Source organism: Sinocyclocheilus anshuiensis, unplaced genomic scaffold (genome assembly GCF_001515605.1).
Source record: "Sinocyclocheilus anshuiensis isolate Anshui unplaced genomic scaffold, SAMN03320099.WGS_v1.1 scaffold163, whole genome shotgun sequence".
NCBI lineage: Eukaryota > Metazoa > Chordata > Actinopteri > Cypriniformes > Cyprinidae > Sinocyclocheilus > Sinocyclocheilus anshuiensis.
The window spans coordinates 1,016,734-1,035,607 of record NW_015548223.1 but is presented as its reverse complement, the minus strand read 5'-3'; the positions used below and the strand labels follow the sequence as shown (position 1 = coordinate 1,035,607).

Below are 18,874 nucleotides of genomic sequence, written 5' to 3'. Positions count from 1 at the left end.
TTCCTCTTCCTATGCAAGCACAAAAAATCTGCCAACTGCAGCAGTTAAACAACCTCTGAACTAGTCTAGATTTAGACATCAGCTCATTTCCAAACGGCATCACACGATTCAAATATTTCCTGAAATGATGAAATCATTGTCTTACTGGTGAGAAGAAAGTATAATTTTGCATGCTGAATAGAAGGAAGCCTAAAGTCAACATGCAATCAAAATTCATATGTGTATTTGGAAGTGGGGAAACCCTGAGGTTAATGAACCAAAACATAAGAGTGTTTCTTTTATAGAGGACAACAAGAGTTAACATACTGATCCAACAGAACTTTCAGTCAGTCTCTTTCTCAAAGTAGAAGCTTTATTTATTGAACAATACATTGCATGTGTAATCAACAAAGCAGACAACAATAGTTGTGCTCATAATCCTCCTCTATTTGAGCATTTCCTCCTGCACTGGCGTCTACTTGGATGTCATCTTGAGCAGGTTGCGCTTGTCAATCTCGTACAGACGCCATCCCTCCTCGTGCGAGAGATCGGACGCTCCGCGCCGCTTGTAGAACTCGATGGATGACGTGTTCCACTCGGCCACGATGAAGTGCATGCCGCTGCATCGAGCCTTCACTGCCGTCTACAGCCAATGACAGAGACGAAAGCAATCAAGTACTTGAAAAATTGTATTAATATTTCAATCGGGGGTCTGCCGATTGTCACACCTTTTGCACGGTGGGGAAAGCTGTCATTTGCTGATTGGTCAGTTTGAATGTCTCATATTTGGTTTTTAGTCACATGGTCAAGGAAGGGAGAAAAGAAGATTGTAACTCGGTCTCTTTTCTTGGCTGGCGATCTCTCTTCTTCGCTGGGGCTCTGCTCGCTCTCCCTCTATCTCTCTCTGGTAACATTTTACATTCATTCTGGGTACATTTAACAGTATACGTTTCATCATCCTTCATCTATTTTGTAACCAATTCAAGTGTAACCATAACGAAATAGTGTTATTAAACCATTTCAATTATAAATTATGTGCTAACTAGTCTTGATTCAACGTTAACATTGAAGCACTACCTACTGCAATACAATAGTCACACAATAGCAACGCTCTCCCACACATTTTGCTATTCTAACTGCGCTTATTTCTAGGGCTGTGTATCGGCAAGAATCTGGCGATACGATACGTATCACGATACAGGGGTTGCGATACGGTATGTTGCGATATATTACGATACTGTAAGCAAGACGATATACTGGGATATTTCTTATTTTAGAAATAGGAGAATAGGATATAATTTTAGGAAAACTGTCATTTAGAACAGACCACCATATGCAAACCTTAGCAAAAGTATATATATTATATACACACATACATACATATATATATATATATATATATATATATTAACCAGAACACAGTGGCATCTGCATTTGCATTAATCTGTCCCTGTAACATTCAATGCTATTGAACCACTTTTTGTGCAGTACGAATAAAGGGGGAACAATTAAGTGCTTGCAGGAGTCAGATTTGACTGATCATGGGTCGAGAGGAGGGATGACCTACAAGACCATGGTGGAGGATTTGCTACTCAACAGATCCGGAGCTCATTGACAAATATCTTATATCGTAAGATGCGCTCCTTTTACTCAGAGTGCACGTGATTGCGAAAGTGAAAGTGAACAGTGCGAGCGCTCATTCAAAAGAGATTTAAATACTCCCCATTGATAGCGGCTCCCTGATACGCGAAAATTATATGTAATATTAGAATGTTTGGCGGGACTAGAAAACCTTGCAGGAGCGGAACACACACGTTGTCACTGTTTAAGTTCAGAGGTAAGAAGAGTGCTATCTAGCGGTCGGGATATAAACTCAAAATGAAACAACGGCCATGAATCTTGAATACATTTTTTTTTTTTAAATATCGATATTGCGTTTTTGAGAATCGATACAGTTTCGTCTAAAAAAATATCACGATACTCACGTGTATCGATATTTTCTTACACCCCTAGCAAAGAGTGGTAATTAACAGCCAGCTCTAGGAGTGAGTGAAGATCACTTGTAACGCCTTGGTGAGGAAATGAAAAAATAAACACTCACTTCCTGTTCCACTCTGACAAAGGGTTTTTTTCAACACCCTTTTCCACTCTCTCAACTGACCGCCCCCCCTCCACCCGTTACTGTCTGATAAGCCCACACTCAAACAAGTAACAAAAGAACACACCTAATAAATGCACACAAACAAGAAATGAAAGCTCGGGAGAAGGTCAGAAGCAGCTGACCTTCACCCCAAGTGACTGCTGCACCATAGCCATTTTGGAACTGTATACATTTGTGTACATGTTTTCCCTTTTCCACTTGTATTTCTCATCTCCAATCTGTGAAAAACCCAAACAAGCATTCTGACATCTGGTGACTGCAAGCTACAAGCTCTAAACATTTGATTGGCTCCATCTGGACAAGAGCGCAATTCACGATCACAACAGCCCGCATGATGTTCCACGCCCACACACGCTGACAGTCATTTGTAAATGTATAAGACGTTGACCGCTGCTGACGTTCCTCCGTTGTGACTCAACCACCCCAACCGTGATTGCATGCGCACCTTCATGAGTGTGACCCTGATTCATAATGATCAGCATGAAGTAATAGGGTGTGAGAAGGTACAACAGCATGGTTAATAGTAGGGGTGTTTCTACGATGCATCGCGATGCAGACGAGCACGATTCGGTATCGGTTCAGTAATGGACCATAACCGATTATAACGTACTTATGCTTTTCTGACGTCATTTGTCGCATACGTGCTTTGTCACGGTAGCATACAATGGCGGAGGGAGGCGAGACGCGAGTGCGAGTAATTAAAAATGTCCCAACTACTTTAAAAGCCGACATCTGGGCACATTTCGGCTTTTACGAACAACCTGGTAAGCACAACCTGGAGAAGACACGCTGTGTGTAAATCATTTCACACACAAATAAAATATGCAGGGGGTAATGCTACTAACTTGAGAAACCACGTCAGGTTCAGTTCATATATCTGACTGCTTGGATTTATTGACAAAATTGTATACATGAGGTAAAATAAAAAAACTGAGGATGCAGTGCATCATCAATGCATCGTGATATCGAATTGAACCGAATCGATGACATGTGCGAAAGTGAAAGTGAACAGCGCAAGCGCTCATTCAAAAGAGATTTAAATACTCCCCATTGATAGCGGCTCCCTGATACTCGAAAATTATATGTAATATTAGAATGTTTTCGGGAGCGGGCAGGACTGGACAAACCTTGCAGGAGCGGAACACACACGTTGTCACTGTTTAAGTTCAGAGGTAAGAAGAGTGCTATCTAGCGGTCGGGATATAAACTCAAAACGAAACAATGGTCATGAATCTTGTATACATTTAAAAAAAAAAATTATATATATATATATATATCGATATTGCGTTTTTGAGAATCAATACAGTATCGCCAAACAAAATATTGCGATACTCGTGTGTAACGATATTTTCTTACACCCCTACTTATTTCCATCGTTGGTATAAGTGGCAGTGGGTGGTGATAGACAAGAAATGCATGGTTTTATACCATCCTGCTGTTCACGTTTCATTAGTCATTTGGCAATCCTACAGCCTGAACCACTGTGGGGAAACCACACTTACAACAGATAAGTAGAAGCAGTATGATATATAAAAATTATATATTATAATAGTAATCATTATTATTATTATAAATTAAAAAATATATGAATTATAGTAATATAATTATATATAAATATTCGAATAAATAAAATAGAATTATATGAAATAACAATAATAATACATACATATAATTTAGTTAATATAATTAGAAAAATATATACAGTATACTAATATAAAATTTAGTAATCCTCCACTTTCTTTCTTTCTTTCTCTCCAGCAGTGAGAACAGGTGGCATCACTTCATACCTCTGAACTCCTTCATCACATAGAAGTCCTCCAGATAAAGCAGCTTCCCAATCCAAGGGTCATAGGTGAAGTAGTACATAGCAAAGCCAACTACTGTATAACCTGATGTGGAAATCGTAAAGAGAATCATAAAGAGGTTAAAGTGAAGAGGCACTCTGGATTCAGCGGCTGTGACGTCACATCGAACGCATGACGCAGAGAGATACACTGTAACAATTCCCTCATAAATCGAAGCTCAACTGTAACAATATTGTATCCATGATATAAGCAGGTTTTTGTATATATACACGCCAAAATGATCATTTATGTTTTTGACTTGCCTTCAATGGACTGTTTATCTTTCGGTACTTCAGCGACGACGCAGTGATAAAACGGATGATCTCCGAAGCCGTCCTCGAGCAGCTCTGAGAAATAAACAAATTATCATCATATATTCATATAACGTTACCTTCATATATTATACTCGGAAACCATAAGGTCTGACTAACGGTCTGTACCTTTCTCGGTCAGGACGACCTGCTCCTCCATTTCCTCAAACTTTGCAAGTTCCTAAAATTAATTAAACATCGTAAATAAGCCTATTTCGCAAACATCAACAGGTAAACATTTTCTACAATCATTTATAAATTTGAAAAAAAAAAAAGACGCATGCGCCGTATTTGTGTACCTTTATGAGTCGCAGTATGTCAGACACGTCCTTGGGCTCGGCTTTCCGTAATATAAAATTGGCCATTTTCTTCTTTTACTCTTCTTCCCTTTTCTTACTAGTCCTCGGTATGTGAAAAGTAGTAAGATTTGTTTCTTCATTCGGTTCTAAGGGGGCTACCCTCAGCAGAAAGTCCGGGTTTCTCACCCTGTGAGCGAGGAATCACATGAAGTCTAACGTCGCTGTAAGCGCTTTGTCGGAACACCGAGTTCCAGCGGTATTTATAGACGGAGCGCTGACGGACACCTGACAGCAACCGGAAGCGGATATTGCAATGTGTCAAAGCTGCTAATTCAGCCAAGGAAATGTGAGACACTGGTTCGGTCCTTTTATATGTCAGACTTACAAATTGTTTTAGTTGACTCTTGTTTTGGCACTTGAGAAAACACAAACCACTGCTTATAAAATATTATAATTGAGTAATTAAAATTAATAAATTGTGTGTGTGTGTGTGTGTGTGTGTGTGTGTGAGTGTGCATTCAGAAATCACACTTTCATAACATAATGTTAGATAAGTTGTTGTACAAAAATAACAATGTGTTTAATTACAATATTTTTTAAATTTTGATGGCAAATGCAAATTGCCATAAAATTTAAATGTGGTGACTATAGCGCTAGATTGGAAAGCCTCCTGATTTTCCTGAGTTATGATGGTGGTGAATGTGTTTGTGTGTGTGTGTGTGTGTGTGTGTGTGTACCTGTTTTTCTATTCTGGTGAGGACTTAAACCTGAATACACACAGACTCATGGGGACTCGTGTCATGATGGGGACCTAAATTGAGGTCCCCACGGGTAAACAAGCTAATAAATCACACAGAATTAAGTTTTTTGAAAATCTAAAAATGCACAAAGTTTCCTGTAAGGGGTAGGTTTAGGGGTAGGGCGATAGAAAATACAGTTTGTACAGTAGAAAAACCATTACGCCTATGGAGAGTCCCCTCAAGGATAGCAAACCTTGTGTGTGTGTGTATAGCTAGATTTATAATGCAATTTATTAATTTAGTAAATAAAATTTAATTTAGTATTAAGTATACATTTTAATTCCACTGTTAACACAACAATTTGAGTGAAAAATGTAACTTCTAACAAAATATTGTAATAAATTGTGTTAATAAATTGTAATATAAATTTTTAAAAAATTATTAGTCAAATAAATAAATACAAGTACAATAATTATTAAACGAATAAATAATATAATGAAAAAAATAATTAATATAACATATATATGCAACTAATATTATATATATGAATAAATTATTATTATACATTTTTTATTATGCAAGTAAAGACAATATTATAACATATATATATATACACAAGTAATATTAATTATATACTTATAATTTCATTTATAATACAATTTATTAAAAATCAATTACAGTCGCCTATTTATTATAGTATTTTCAGTAGACAGATTAATGAATTCCTTTTAAAGTTACATCTTTTTAATTATAACTTGACTGTTAGCACAACAATTTGAACTAAAAGTTAAATGGAAAAACATGAAAATCTGATGACCATGTTGTCCAGCACAAGAAATATTCCTATATTTCTTCATTTAATGTTTTAACCTTTAATTGTAAATATTTCAACGTTAGTTTAAATTGAAGTTTAATCCTAGATTTTCAGTGTGGTTTCAGACTTTTGGACCATATCAAAGTACAATAGCATTGTCACATCCTCACACTGCGTCCCAGTTCATGTTCTTGTTCTCTATTCTGTGCTGTTTTTTTAGTATAAATATTTTAGGTTATGAGTGTGTTCGCACTGAAAAGTCAAAAAAGTGCACTTCAAATGTACAGTTAAATAACCAGCAATTCTGCCAGACGCCGATGTAGGATGACAAAATAACCTTGTATAGTTCATAAACTAGACGGTTGAAGTCATTTGGGACACAACTACTATTATTATACCACCATAATACTTTTTTATAGGGACCTGAACACTGGAAGTTGTTTTCAAACAAAAACAAGATTGTTATTTGACTACAGTGCAAAGAGAAATACAGTCTCTTTTGCGTTACAGCTCATTGGGTGTCATAACCTCAAGCCAAGACAGGAACCATATATTTCACTTTTTGCACAAAAGCCTGTTGCCTAACATAACTGCAATCATCTGTGTGATCATAGGCCTGCATTCTGCTAGTTATGATGTTTTCATGCTTTGCTCATTATGATTGATGGCAAATGGTTTGCTCTGCTGTATAATCTCTAGATAACCAACATCACACCTTTTTACCTCCAACTTCATTTTAGTTGCATGTGATTTTAAGCTAGATTTTCTAACATATAAATGAATACACTCAAAAATAACATTTTTGTTTTCATTTACTCACATACTTAGTGTGCAAACTAACATGTGTTTAAATCATCAGCAAAAGCAACCACAGAATATGAGATCAAACGCTGTCGGTTCATTCACAGGAACAGAGCAGGAGGAAATTGTTATATAACATAAATATTATAGTCTTCAAAGGCTAATGCATTGTTGGGTGAAAACAGGATAGATTCAAATAATATTCCCATATTTGTCTCTTGCATTTAAACAAAGGATGCCGATGAGGCTTTGTTTTTTGATTTGGAGAAACTGTTGCTATTTTTGTCAGTGTGTCTGCTTAGAAATATGAAACAGATCTACTTTGGATTAGCGGCTATTGATAAACAGCCTAATAGAGATTGATGTCATTATTAGATATTGATTTGCAGAGGCAAATATGATGCATCATTGCTGTGTGTGCAATTATAGACATTTCAGATGCAGAGTAACCTTAAATAATTTAAGAATAATATTAGGCTCACTTGATTAACAATGCATAATTTTTAGAAAAAGCATGTTAAAATGTGAGTATCTAATATGATCATCAGGCTTTTGAGGAACGTTTATTTGTTCATCTTTCAATCATCATTGTTTTGCATTGCATTATATTTTTAGATCATCAAAACTAAGCATTTAAATATCATCTTACTACATATTATTGGCAGATATACAGAGTGATGACTGATATTTATATCATTTTAAGTAAGTATCTGCTATAATGTTATAAAGAGCTCATTGATTTACATTACAAGCATCGGAATTTCATAATATAAATATCAGCATCTGCACCAAATTGCATATTTTTGCTCAGTTTGGGTATTTAAAAAAAATGAGGTGTTTTTTTTCCTCCTTATTCTCACTATATCATTCTATATGAGTCATAAAAGCCTGATGTATTAATATGACATAAAACATATATACAAACTTTTTAAATATGTTTTTAAATTCCCTTAATTTTTCTGACTATCATTTCATATGTCAGGCTTCACAGGGTTAAGAAAACTACTCTCTCTGTCTGAACATGTACAGCAGCCGGTATCTCAGCACAAGCATCTGTAGTGTTTATCCGGTCCCAGTTTCAGCCCATGAGCCGGACTGTATTTGTGAATGGGATATAATCAGCACTGACTCATTCACATCCGCTCTCAGCTGGAACTCTTGTCTGAGAGACTTATGGGAGGTTTCCTCTGAGGACATGAATACTGAGTCATTTCCAGTCACTTATGCTTTTTTCTTATATCTGGAAAATAAGGTATAGACCTATTGAAAAAGTTTTAATAAACAGCTAAGGTCTCAGAGGTCACCGGGCAGGAAGGCATTGTTATTTTCACAACTTTGTTTCCTTTAGTCTAGACAAACGCACAACTGAAACATTCAAGAAAGAAGAACCTCATCACACACTGATGAGTGTCTAAGATAAACCATCTCTTGAGTTTAATTACAGTGTTTAGTTAAACAGAACAATCGCAGTGTCACATTCCTGCAGGAGCAGCACATGCAATAATGGACAGGCCTTTTACGAATAAGCATGCAATTCTCATTCAGTTTGGCTCTGACCCTGGTAATGTCTCAGGAATCTCTCAGAGAGCATTGCACTCCCACTTCACACATTAACAAACAACTGCCTGTAATACAGCTTGCAACTGTAATACTGTTAGCTGTTTGTTCAAATCCAAAGTATGAGCAAACACCACTAACTTACCTTTACATTTTCATTTAATCATTTAGCTCATGCTTTTATCCAAAGCAACCTATACAAATGAGGACCAACAAAAGAGCAATAATGTAAATGCTGTGAAGTCTCGGTTAGTCTAATGAAAGTGACGTGAAAAAAAGAAAGTGACGTGACATGTGGCCAAGTATGGTGACCCATAGTCCAACTCTCTAACCGTTAGGCCACGACTTCCCGACATGCAGTGCACGTAGCAAGGTTTTTATATATATATATATATTTTTTTTTTAAATAAAAAAATAAATAAGTAGTTAGAATAGAAATAGAATAGAGAGTGCAAGAGTGTTAGAGGGTCAAGTTTTTTTTAAAGAAATAAAAAGAACACAAGTAGATAAAATAGAGAGTGCTATTGTTATTAATAGTGTTACTAATAAAACAGACAGAAACAAAACTACACCGTAAAAAATTATTTTTTTAAATCTGTAAATAAAACACATGTTGGTGTTTAAATATGCTTAAAGGGGTCATATGATGCTAGAGTGAGCGGAGACCGGCGGGCTTGAGTGAGGAACGGATTCGACGAAGGAGCGGCCGGTGGGCTTGCGGCTACCACATGTGACGACCCCGGGCTGGACTCCGCTTCATCCACGGTGAAAGCCGATCCGGCAATTGACAGCGCAAAGTTGTTGTATTTCCTCAGCGACCAGCACAGATCAGCTCTCGGCATGACGAAGCGGATATCGTCTTCTTTTGGAAGACCAAACAAAGTAGTTTCGCTTTCACAATGAAACACACAGCGCCTTCACGACATGGCGGCGGTAGCAACAATACTACAGCGAGAATAAAAGTTACACCTTCTTTCTTTGCGTGAACATTTGGGCGGCGTTATGCAAATCTTCCCACATCGTGATGTAGACATGTGGGGGCGTGTTAGAACGAGCCGTTTTAGGTAGGTGTGGCTGACTCTTAACTTTTATAAAGAATATCTCTTTGGATTTGAGACTTTAGTCTTTGCAACTTTACAGATCTTCTTTGCACCAAGAGCTCGTAACATTCCAAAGAGAAAGGACAAATTTAAATCACATCATATGACCCCTTTAAAACCATGTGCAAATTCATCAGTCAACACCACTGCTGAGCATTTTCTCCTTAACGACAATCACAAAATGCTGTTTGATACTGCCCCGCTTTCCTACGTCACAATCATTTAACCAATCCCGTCAATCTGCGGGGCGGGGCTTTTCATCCACTGGTCATAGGTTTCTATTTACAAAGTGTGTTTGCAGCGTTGAGCAGTGTAGCCAATCACAGACATATCTGTTGATTTCTTGAACGCAATGGCCAATCAGAGGTGTTTACGTTAGAATCCACTCACCGCTCAAAACGCCGGAGTTTTGTTCAATGCTGACTTCTGGAGCCTGTACCATGAAGCCGGTTTAGCTGGCTAGCCAGGTAAGTTTCAGTTTAGTTTGTGCCAACTCTGGGTTTTAGGTACCATGAATGTAGCTCGGCTTTAATCGGTGTTCATCGCCTTAATAACTTATGCTCCATGGCTAAGTTATGTTCTGGTTTAGAGATCGCAAACCTAAATTTGACCAATCAGCTTCTAGCAAAGTGACACATCTCTTACACAATAAAGTCACTCCCCCAGTTTCTCTTGCTCCTGTAAAACATTTTTATAGATAAAATCATCTGGCTTTTAGAGATGATTATTTATTATAATTATTTTATATGATTTATAAAATTATTATATTACACGAGCCGTGTTTAGTTTAATAATCATTATTAAGCTTTTATTTTAAATGAATATAAACATAAAAAGATATGCAATATAAATCAGTTTTAGAATCAATAGCTTTAAACATGACTACATATGAGCTTAGATTTTTAAGTGTTTTTATACTTATAAATATTATTAACTAAACTGACTTCACAACTTCTACTTGCACTGATATGACAAGATGTTTTCTTTAAGTTGTCCTCTTTCATGGATAGATTCTTTTAATCTTTGGTAGTCAATCGCACTGACTCTCTCATGAGAAGTGAATCAGAATTTCAAGGCATGTGATTGGCTGTTTGTTACTGATGTCACACTTTCATGCTCAGGATCAAAGCCTGAGTTGACAGAGAAAGTTGATGATCAGCATCATGGTACCAACAAAGCCGGATTGGACTGGTTTGGTTTTCTCAAAAAAGTTTGTTCAGCCTCCATCATAGTACAAGCCCCCCCTGGTGTGATAGAGCGGAGGCAGGGACAATTAGCATATTCATAGATCCCTGTATACTAAATAAGGTCAAGCCATTTTAAAACAAATTATTTTCATGGGGGAAAAGAAATGATTAAATGTCATTTTTATTATAGAGTTATATTCAAGCCATTTTAAAAAATTATCTTTATGGGAAAAATGTTTAAATATGTAATTTTTATGATCAAAGATGAGTTTTAAGGGATAAAATTAGTGACTGCAGGGCAAGACAACCACCACCACACCTCATCAGTTGATTAATCACAGGAAGTTTTCTGAAATGTTATTTTTAAACAAGCATATGAGGCATTATCTAATTAAAAATGCCCTAATATACATACATTTCCTGAACAAAAATCTTCTTGTTTAATTTTGTCAACATATTAGAGTTAAAGGTTTTTACAGAAGGGATCTCTTTTATCACTGCATAAATCAGAAAATACGGTCAACAGCCAGAATACAAATACAATTTCACCATATTTAGGGTAAAATATTATATTATGAACAAACTCCCCAGTAAAAACCTTCAGAATGTAGATAGGAATAAACCTGCTACGTTTGGTGTATGTAAGTGCTGCTGAACTGGGAAAAAAAACTCATTTTGAAAAAAACAGCCTTTAAAGATATGTATTGTAACTGAAATCTCTAGAAATGCAAATAGATAAAGTGCCTATAGTTTTGTCTATAGTGTCTCGTCCAGTGTTGGGGAAAGTTACTTTTAAAAGTAATGCATTACAATATTGCATTACTCCCTAAAAAAGTAACTAATTGTGGTTTTGTGGAAAGTAATGCATTACACTACTTTTGAGGTACTTTTTCTCATCTGGGCTGGGCTTTCACATCAAAAGAGAAATGAATAAACCTCAGGCTGAAGGAAATGTAAATTCATGTCTGTACAGTAGAGGCGGCAGCTCAAACAAACCTCAGTTGTGCTGCCATTCTGGATTGCATGAAGAATAGAACGCAGTAGAAGTTCAATGCACTTCAGTAAAAAAAATTAAAAAATGAAGCACAAATGTTATGTTCATCTAAAGTCATTTTTGCTTTACCCGCCAACACTTGTCTCACCTTGTAGAATCGTTTTGTTGCTAAGTATAAAATGGGGAAACATTAGATCTCATAACAAAAATGAAAAAGATGAGGGAATAAAGTGTAAAAACATATGTTCTATTTTAAACATTTTATTTAAAAAAATTTCAGTATAATTTAAGATTGAAGTATACAGAGAAGTGAATATGCCGCGTCTATATAAACATCAGTACATTGCATGACAGGCAGAAAGCCTCTGATTCATGAATTATTACATCACAAAAGAAAAGAAAATATCTTAATGTACTTCAAAACAAGAATATAATCTTTCAAAATTATGTAGAGAGAATTGTAATTATGGGTCAGAATGAAAGGTTTTGGATGTAACATCACACCCTGAATGCTTCAAAATGACTTTTGAAGATCTTGTCCACTTCAGTGAACACCAGCACCAGAGGGTCAATCACAGACTGCAACAATCTCCTGACATCCGCTTCACTCCTCATTGGTCATCTTGAGCAGGTTCTGCTTGTCGATCTTGAAGAGCCTCCACCCTTCCTCCAGCGAGAGATCAGACGCTCCACGCCGCTTGTAGAACTCGATGGAGGATTTGTTCCACTCCGCCACGATGAAGTGCATGCTGCTGCACCGAGTCCTGACCGCCGTCTGCAGAAAACCAGTCAATGATTGGAGAAAACTGACTGAGTACACGATATACTGCCAGGAAGAAGATTAGAGGTGCTATAATGTTAGATCATTAACCTGGGACTAATTATTAACTAGTATTGTATACTTTGAGCTTTGGTACCCTTGTGATGCTTTTAAAAAAATAAACAGAAAAAAAGCTGGTGTAGAAACAATTTTTTAACTCAGAAATTGTTTGTAAATTTCACAAATAATCTCAAAGAAAGTAACGGCGAGTAACACATTAAATTAAATGTGAAAATTTTAAGGAGAAAGACTGAAATAGTATTTTCTTGTAAAATGTACTCCATTAATCTTTGTTTTATTTTCAATTTCAAATTTTTTTTTTACAGTGTATATACTTTAAAATATATATACTTAAGTGCAAACTGAATGTGATGTTTTCAGACACTTAACTGCATGTTATTTGCAATTTAATTAAAATAAATAAAATAAGTTTATATTACATCAAATGCATACTTAATGTATGCATAGTAAAAATGCATAGTTTTTTGACTCACTTAAGTAGGACTAAGTAGTACATCTTTATGTTTATGGTTAACTAAAATATACTTTAATGTGATTTCTGTGGAAACTTGAATGAAATGTTTTTAAGGAGGCTATATTTGTAATTTCATGTAGTAACGATGATGTCGAAATTTAGTACATTTAAAATACATTAACTTTCAATGTAATATTAAACAGTTAAAATGATAATCAAGTACTTTATATGCGCTGTAGTATGTTAGTCAACACATCAATATAAGTGTACTTCTTTAAAGCATGACAAAAGTTTATTAAAACATGATTTAAAATGCACTTTGAAGTAAAACATCATTACAAAGTGCACTTCTTAAAAGTGTACTTAAGTGTGTTAAGAAACATAGTCATGAAAGTGTCTCTTTAAGTACACTTAAGTAGGATTTTATATATATTTTATAGTATTTTTCGTTTTTAAAAATACACTTATATGATATTCAATACAATTAAGCGCACTTCTTTTTCACAAGGGTAACTATGTGATCTGAACAACATACATGAACTGTTTCCTCACAGGCCATAGAAATAGATGTTATTGATCCTTTTGGTGTTATATAAAGTAAGTTGAAACTTACCTGACTCAGTTTCTTCAGGATTTCAGACCCAATTCCAAAACCTAATTTTAATAGAAGGAAAAGTGTGTTACATGACGGTGTCTCATAAATCTGACAGTATGATATCTCAAATGTATAAGATCACATTCATACCCCGAAACTCTTTCATGACGTAGAAGTCCTCCAAGTAGAGCAGTTTCCCAATCCAGGGGTCATAGGTGAAATAATACATGGCAAAGCCAATGATCACATGACCTGGAAACACAGTTCAATCACTCTATTGTTTCCAGCATAGAGAAAAGCATTTCTAAATCACAGATAAGTCAGAGTTTGCCTGAAGACAAATGCTGCTGGTTTGCAATTTGCTTAGGTTTGTTGAAATTAATTTAAGATGGGATTATCGGCATCACAACCCTCGCATACACCACAGTCACGTCATTCCAGGAGCCACAGTTTCAGTTAATCCATCATTTCACTTTTTCTTTTCACGTTTATTCTGTTCATTTGAATGTTTGTACCACAATGCAAAAATATTTTCTTACTTAGCAATTTTGTCTCGTTTTCCAGTACTAATATCCAATCAAGATACATTTACTTGAGAAGTAAAATATTATATAAAAATAATATTTATATATTTTATTGTATTTTTATGTATATATATATATATATATATATATAAAGTGAACTTATGCTTAAAACAATTCAAAACAATATTTAAATGACATTATATAAAAATTATATTCTTTTATTTTCTTGCATTTATATATAATAAAATGTATATACATTATTATATATAAAAATACAATATATATAAAATGTGAACATTATTTTTATTTAATGTTACTGATGCATTTTTCTTAATTTCTTATGTCATTTTGCTTCTCAAGTAAACACCTTGATTTAAGAATGTTTAAATATCTGTACTGGAAAACGACAAAAATACTAAGTATGAAAATAATTTTTTGCAGTGAGGCAGAGTAGGGTTGGGAACACTGATCTACATAATTACTATTATTATCAATCTCTATTATAGATCAGTGGTTGGGAATCAAAACATACTAGAAAGACTTTCATGACTTTCCAAATATGTTTTTGTAAAAGTAAACGTTGCTGTTGTCATGGCAATTAGAATTGTTTTCCAAACATTTGTTCTTCCCCAAAATTCTAAAAGATTCATTCATGGAATCGTGGACTGTAGCCTGAAGACAATAAATTACAGAGGGGGATTGGATAAGAGTTCTTTGCAACTGTCAAACAACTCAAAATCTCTGTGTTGAACGTTCAGATTCACACACACACAAAAAAAACACTTTACATTCCAGTGTTCATGTTACAGTGTTACTTTAATAAACAGTTCACCCAAACATGAATATATGGCATAATTCACTTACCCTCATGTCAAAATTTCCCAAAATTTGAAATCCCAAATAGTGACCACTTCTCTAAAGCAACAAAAAGGACAAAAACCCCAGCATGACGTTTTTTTTTTTTTTGAAGCCATACAGTGTGAACAGACCCAAATTTAAGTTGATTTTCTAATTCAGTATTTTTGTCTTGTTTTCCAGTACAAATATCGAAACATTCTTAAATCAATATGCATTTACTTGCGAAGCAAAATTACTTAAGATAAGTCCTGTTTTCTGAAAAATGTCTCAAAATGAAGTGACTTTATGTTTAAAATAGGAAAAAATGTCCGCTAATGAGGTCAGAAAAACAAACTAGATTTTCCTCTAAATTAAGTTGCTTTTTCGGACCCCTTTGTCAGATTTTTTTTTCTTGTTTTAAGCATCAAGCCACTTAATTTTGAGACATTTTTCAGAAAACAAGACTTAATATCTTAAGCAATTTTGCTTCTCAAGTCAAGTAGATGTATCTTGATTTAAGAAGAAACAGGAAAAATACTGAGGAAGAAAATCATATTTTGGCAGTGTGTATACTTATATATTATTCCTAAAATCTCATTTTTGGGTGAACTAACACTAATGAACTACATGCACATCATGTTTATTGTATGCGTAACATGCGCGCTGCAATGCAAAGTGTTACCAAACACAGTTTTTCGTCATTATGCACAGAAGCACGCTTTGTAACCCAAGTGTCAGTGGGAATTTACACACTCCTGATGTGCTCGCTTCAACCTGATATGGAGAAAACAGAACAACATGACATATTGTGCATTGAAACACAGAGCTGAAGCACAGGTTTAGTCTTACCGTCGGCGCTCTGCTGCTGTTTGGGCACTTCAGCCACGATACAGTGATAGAACGGATGATCTCCAAACCCGTCCTCCAGCAGATCTACAGGAGCCAAAGAGCAGTCAGAAGAGTGAAAACACAAGCTACAAACTCTGAAAACGTCTAAATGTACTTACCTTTCTCAGTGAGAACAACTTGATCTTCCATTTCCTCAAATTTGGCCAGTTCCTAACATGAAACATGCATATTCAGGTTTGAAAATGATAAAGTTAGGATTAGTAACTATACTGTAACTCTTCAGATCTCATCACAACATTTGAGGTAAAAAAAAAAATAATAATAATATATTGGTGTAGAAACAAATTTCACTCATAAATTGCTAGTAAATTTCACAATTTGAATATAAGAAAACAAAATAATAATAATAAAATAAAAATAATATAAAGAAAACTACAAAGAAACCAAGCAACACATTGAATTAAACATGAAATTTAGAAAAAACTGAACTACTATTTTCTTGTAAAGCATACTTCAATAATCTTGATTTATAACTTTGAAAAATCCTTTTTGCAGTGTAGCTACACAGCTTTTAAACTGCCTTAAATAGCACCAATCTGGTTTAAAACTGAACTACCCATACCTTTATTAAATATCATAAATAATAATAGCAATAAAAGTCATCATATAAATATTATAAATAAACAAATAATAGTATTAATGAAATAAATTATAAATAGCAATGAATTTAAAATTATATAAATATAAAAATAAAAAAATAAAATCATAATAAATAAATACAAAGAAACTGCAAGTAACATTAAATTAAACATGGAATTCTGAACATCAGTCAGGTTTAAAACTGAATTTCATACCTTTATGAGTCGCAGTATGTCAGACACGTCCTTGGGCTCGGCTTTCCGTAATATAAAATTGGCCATTTTCTTCTTTTACTCTTCTTCCCTTTTCTTACTAGTCCTCGGTATGTGAAACGTAGTAAGATTTGTTTCTTCATCCGCTTCTCAGAGGTTTACCCTCAGCTACAAGCCTCAGATCTGCTTTCTTCTGCTTGGAAAGGCATCAGTGGCTGGTGTGATGAAGCGTCCGCTGAGCTCAGAGCTGCGACGCTTCCTCCTTTTATTGATGCTCAGGAGGGGCAGAAACCTCAGGCCACTCCCAGAAAAACCTGCTGTGCATCGGGTCCTTCCTGAAAAAAGTGGCCTGTTTGTTCACTTGAAGCAACATGTTCTTCATTTTCAAACCGCAGATCATGCAAAGGTCATGTCCTGTACATAAGCATCCTGATTTACCAAATAAAACAGACCTTTGAATTTGCTAATGCAATCTAACAAACGGTGGGCAATGCAATTGCACAGATGGAGATTTCATATTTGACAATTATATTATTTCTATAATGCATATAGGCCTATATTTAAAAATTAGTATACAGAGCAGATTGGCTGATATAATGCTGATTATACATACATATAAAAATATACTTTAATGACCGAAAAATAAAAATGTGCACTAAAATAAACACTTATTTTACACAATATTTACTCTAAATTCACAAAACATGGAAATATATATTCAGCAATAAACAACAAGACTGTCAGCAGATTTTACTAATGACGCTTTTGCTAATCAACAAGTGAATAATCTGATCACAAAAAATGACCAAATGTTCAAATAGCAGTCATTAAAAGTAATAAAAAGTATAAATTAAATAATAAAATTAAATAATATAAATAACAGCAATACAATAATGCTATGAATAATATAAATATACAAATCTAAAATGAGTATAAATAAAATTTGAATAATAATCAATAAAAATAATATAAATATAAATTAATAATATAAATAAATTATAAATAAGTTATAAAAGTAATAATAATAAAAAGAAAGTCAAAACTAGAAAGTCAGTGCATATTTGTATTTTTGAAACAAGTAATTTGACCACAAAAATCACAAAATAGCAAAATCAAATATTAGTCAATAAAAGTAATAAAAATTACAAATAAAATAAAATGATAATATAAATAATAGCAATAAAATTAATAATATACAAAATGTAAATATTATAAATAATAGTATTAATAAAAACATATAATAAATAAATTGCATAATATGAAAATAAAATTAATAATCAGATAAATAGTTATAAAAGCAATATACAGAAAGTCGAAACTTGTATTTTTTTTTTAGAAAACATTTTTCCAAAATTCACAAAACAAAGATTTAAGCGTCACGATTTTACAACCAGAAATGCATCTTGAATATGAATGCATCCCTGAGGATCGAAGGAAACCTGCAAAAACCATATAAAACAGCATTCTGTCAAGTTTGCATGTGATTTTATATAAATCAGGGCCAGCATGCATGAGGAAGTTCACTGTTTTGCCATGAGTTTTTCTGTGGTGTATTTTGCCATGAGGTGCTTTTGTGTATCGTCAACACAACTCGACTTACAGTTGGTTTGATGGAAATTACAGTTACGGCAAAAGTGCAGGACAAAAGTCCAAATAAAGCACAGCCTGTGGATATTTCTGATTTTCTCATTTTTATTACATTTACATTTAGTCACTTAGCAGATGCTTTTATCCAAAGCGACTTACAAATGAGGACAATAGAAGCAATCAAAACTAACAAAAGAGCAACAATATATAAGTGCAAATGACAAGTCTCGGTTAGCCTAACACAGTACACGTAGCAAGGTATTTATATATATACTGTATATATATATACAGTGGGTACGGAAAGTATTCAGACCCCCTTCAATTTTTCACTCTTTGTTATATTGCAGCCATTTGCTAAAATCATTTAAGTTATTTTTTTTTCCTCATTAATGTACACACAGCACCCCATATTGACAGAAAAACACAGAATCGTTGACATTTTTGCAGATTTATTAAAAAAGAAAAACTGAAATATCACATGGTCCTAAGTATTCAGACCCTTTGCTCAGTATTTAGTAGAAGCACCCTTTTGATCTAATACAGCCATGA

At 34.3% G+C, this 18,874-nt stretch overlaps 2 protein-coding genes across 2 annotated transcripts; both read right to left on the bottom strand.

The window, feature by feature from the left end:
- Window positions 1–338: 338 nt before the first annotated feature.
- LOC107654289 (diamine acetyltransferase 1-like) lies at window positions 339–4,872 on the bottom strand. The gene is made up of 7 exons (XM_016441313.1): window positions 4,595–4,872; window positions 4,425–4,476; window positions 4,248–4,331; window positions 3,921–4,029; window positions 2,586–2,601; window positions 2,263–2,358; window positions 339–622 (listed from the first exon to the last, which is right to left on the bottom strand). The coding sequence occupies exons 1-7, from the start codon at window positions 4,658–4,660 to the stop codon at window positions 455–457; spliced, it is 591 nt and encodes a 196-aa protein (XP_016296799.1). The 5' UTR covers window positions 4,661–4,872; the 3' UTR covers window positions 339–454.
- A 7,197-nt stretch (window positions 4,873–12,069) lies between these two features.
- On the bottom strand, window positions 12,070–16,997 carry sat1a.1 (spermidine/spermine N1-acetyltransferase 1a, duplicate 1). Its single transcript, XM_016441361.1, has 6 exons — window positions 16,742–16,997; window positions 16,046–16,097; window positions 15,888–15,971; window positions 13,828–13,929; window positions 13,696–13,736; window positions 12,070–12,562 (listed from the first exon to the last, which is right to left on the bottom strand). Exons 1-6 carry the CDS (start codon window positions 16,805–16,807, stop codon window positions 12,392–12,394), a joined length of 516 nt encoding a protein of 171 aa, XP_016296847.1. The 5' UTR covers window positions 16,808–16,997; the 3' UTR covers window positions 12,070–12,391.
- Between the last annotated feature and the right edge of the window lie 1,877 nt (window positions 16,998–18,874).

Coding starts and splice junctions, on each gene's coding strand:
- LOC107654289 (XM_016441313.1), bottom strand. CDS start 4,660: ATGGCCAATTTTATATTACGGAAAGCCGAGCCCAAGGACGTGTCTGAC. Junction 4,477..4,594: donor ACATACTGCGACTCATAAAG/GTACACAAATAC, acceptor AATTAATTTTAG/GAACTTGCAAAGTTTGAGGA. Junction 4,030..4,247: donor AGATAAACAGTCCATTGAAG/GCAAGTCAAAAA, acceptor TTTCCACATCAG/GTTATACAGTAGTTGGCTTT.
- sat1a.1 (XM_016441361.1), bottom strand. CDS start 16,807: ATGGCCAATTTTATATTACGGAAAGCCGAGCCCAAGGACGTGTCTGAC. Junction 16,098..16,741: donor ACATACTGCGACTCATAAAG/GTATGAAATTCA, acceptor GTTTCATGTTAG/GAACTGGCCAAATTTGAGGA. Junction 15,972..16,045: donor AGTTGTTCTCACTGAGAAAG/GTAAGTACATTT, acceptor TGGCTCCTGTAG/ATCTGCTGGAGGACGGGTTT.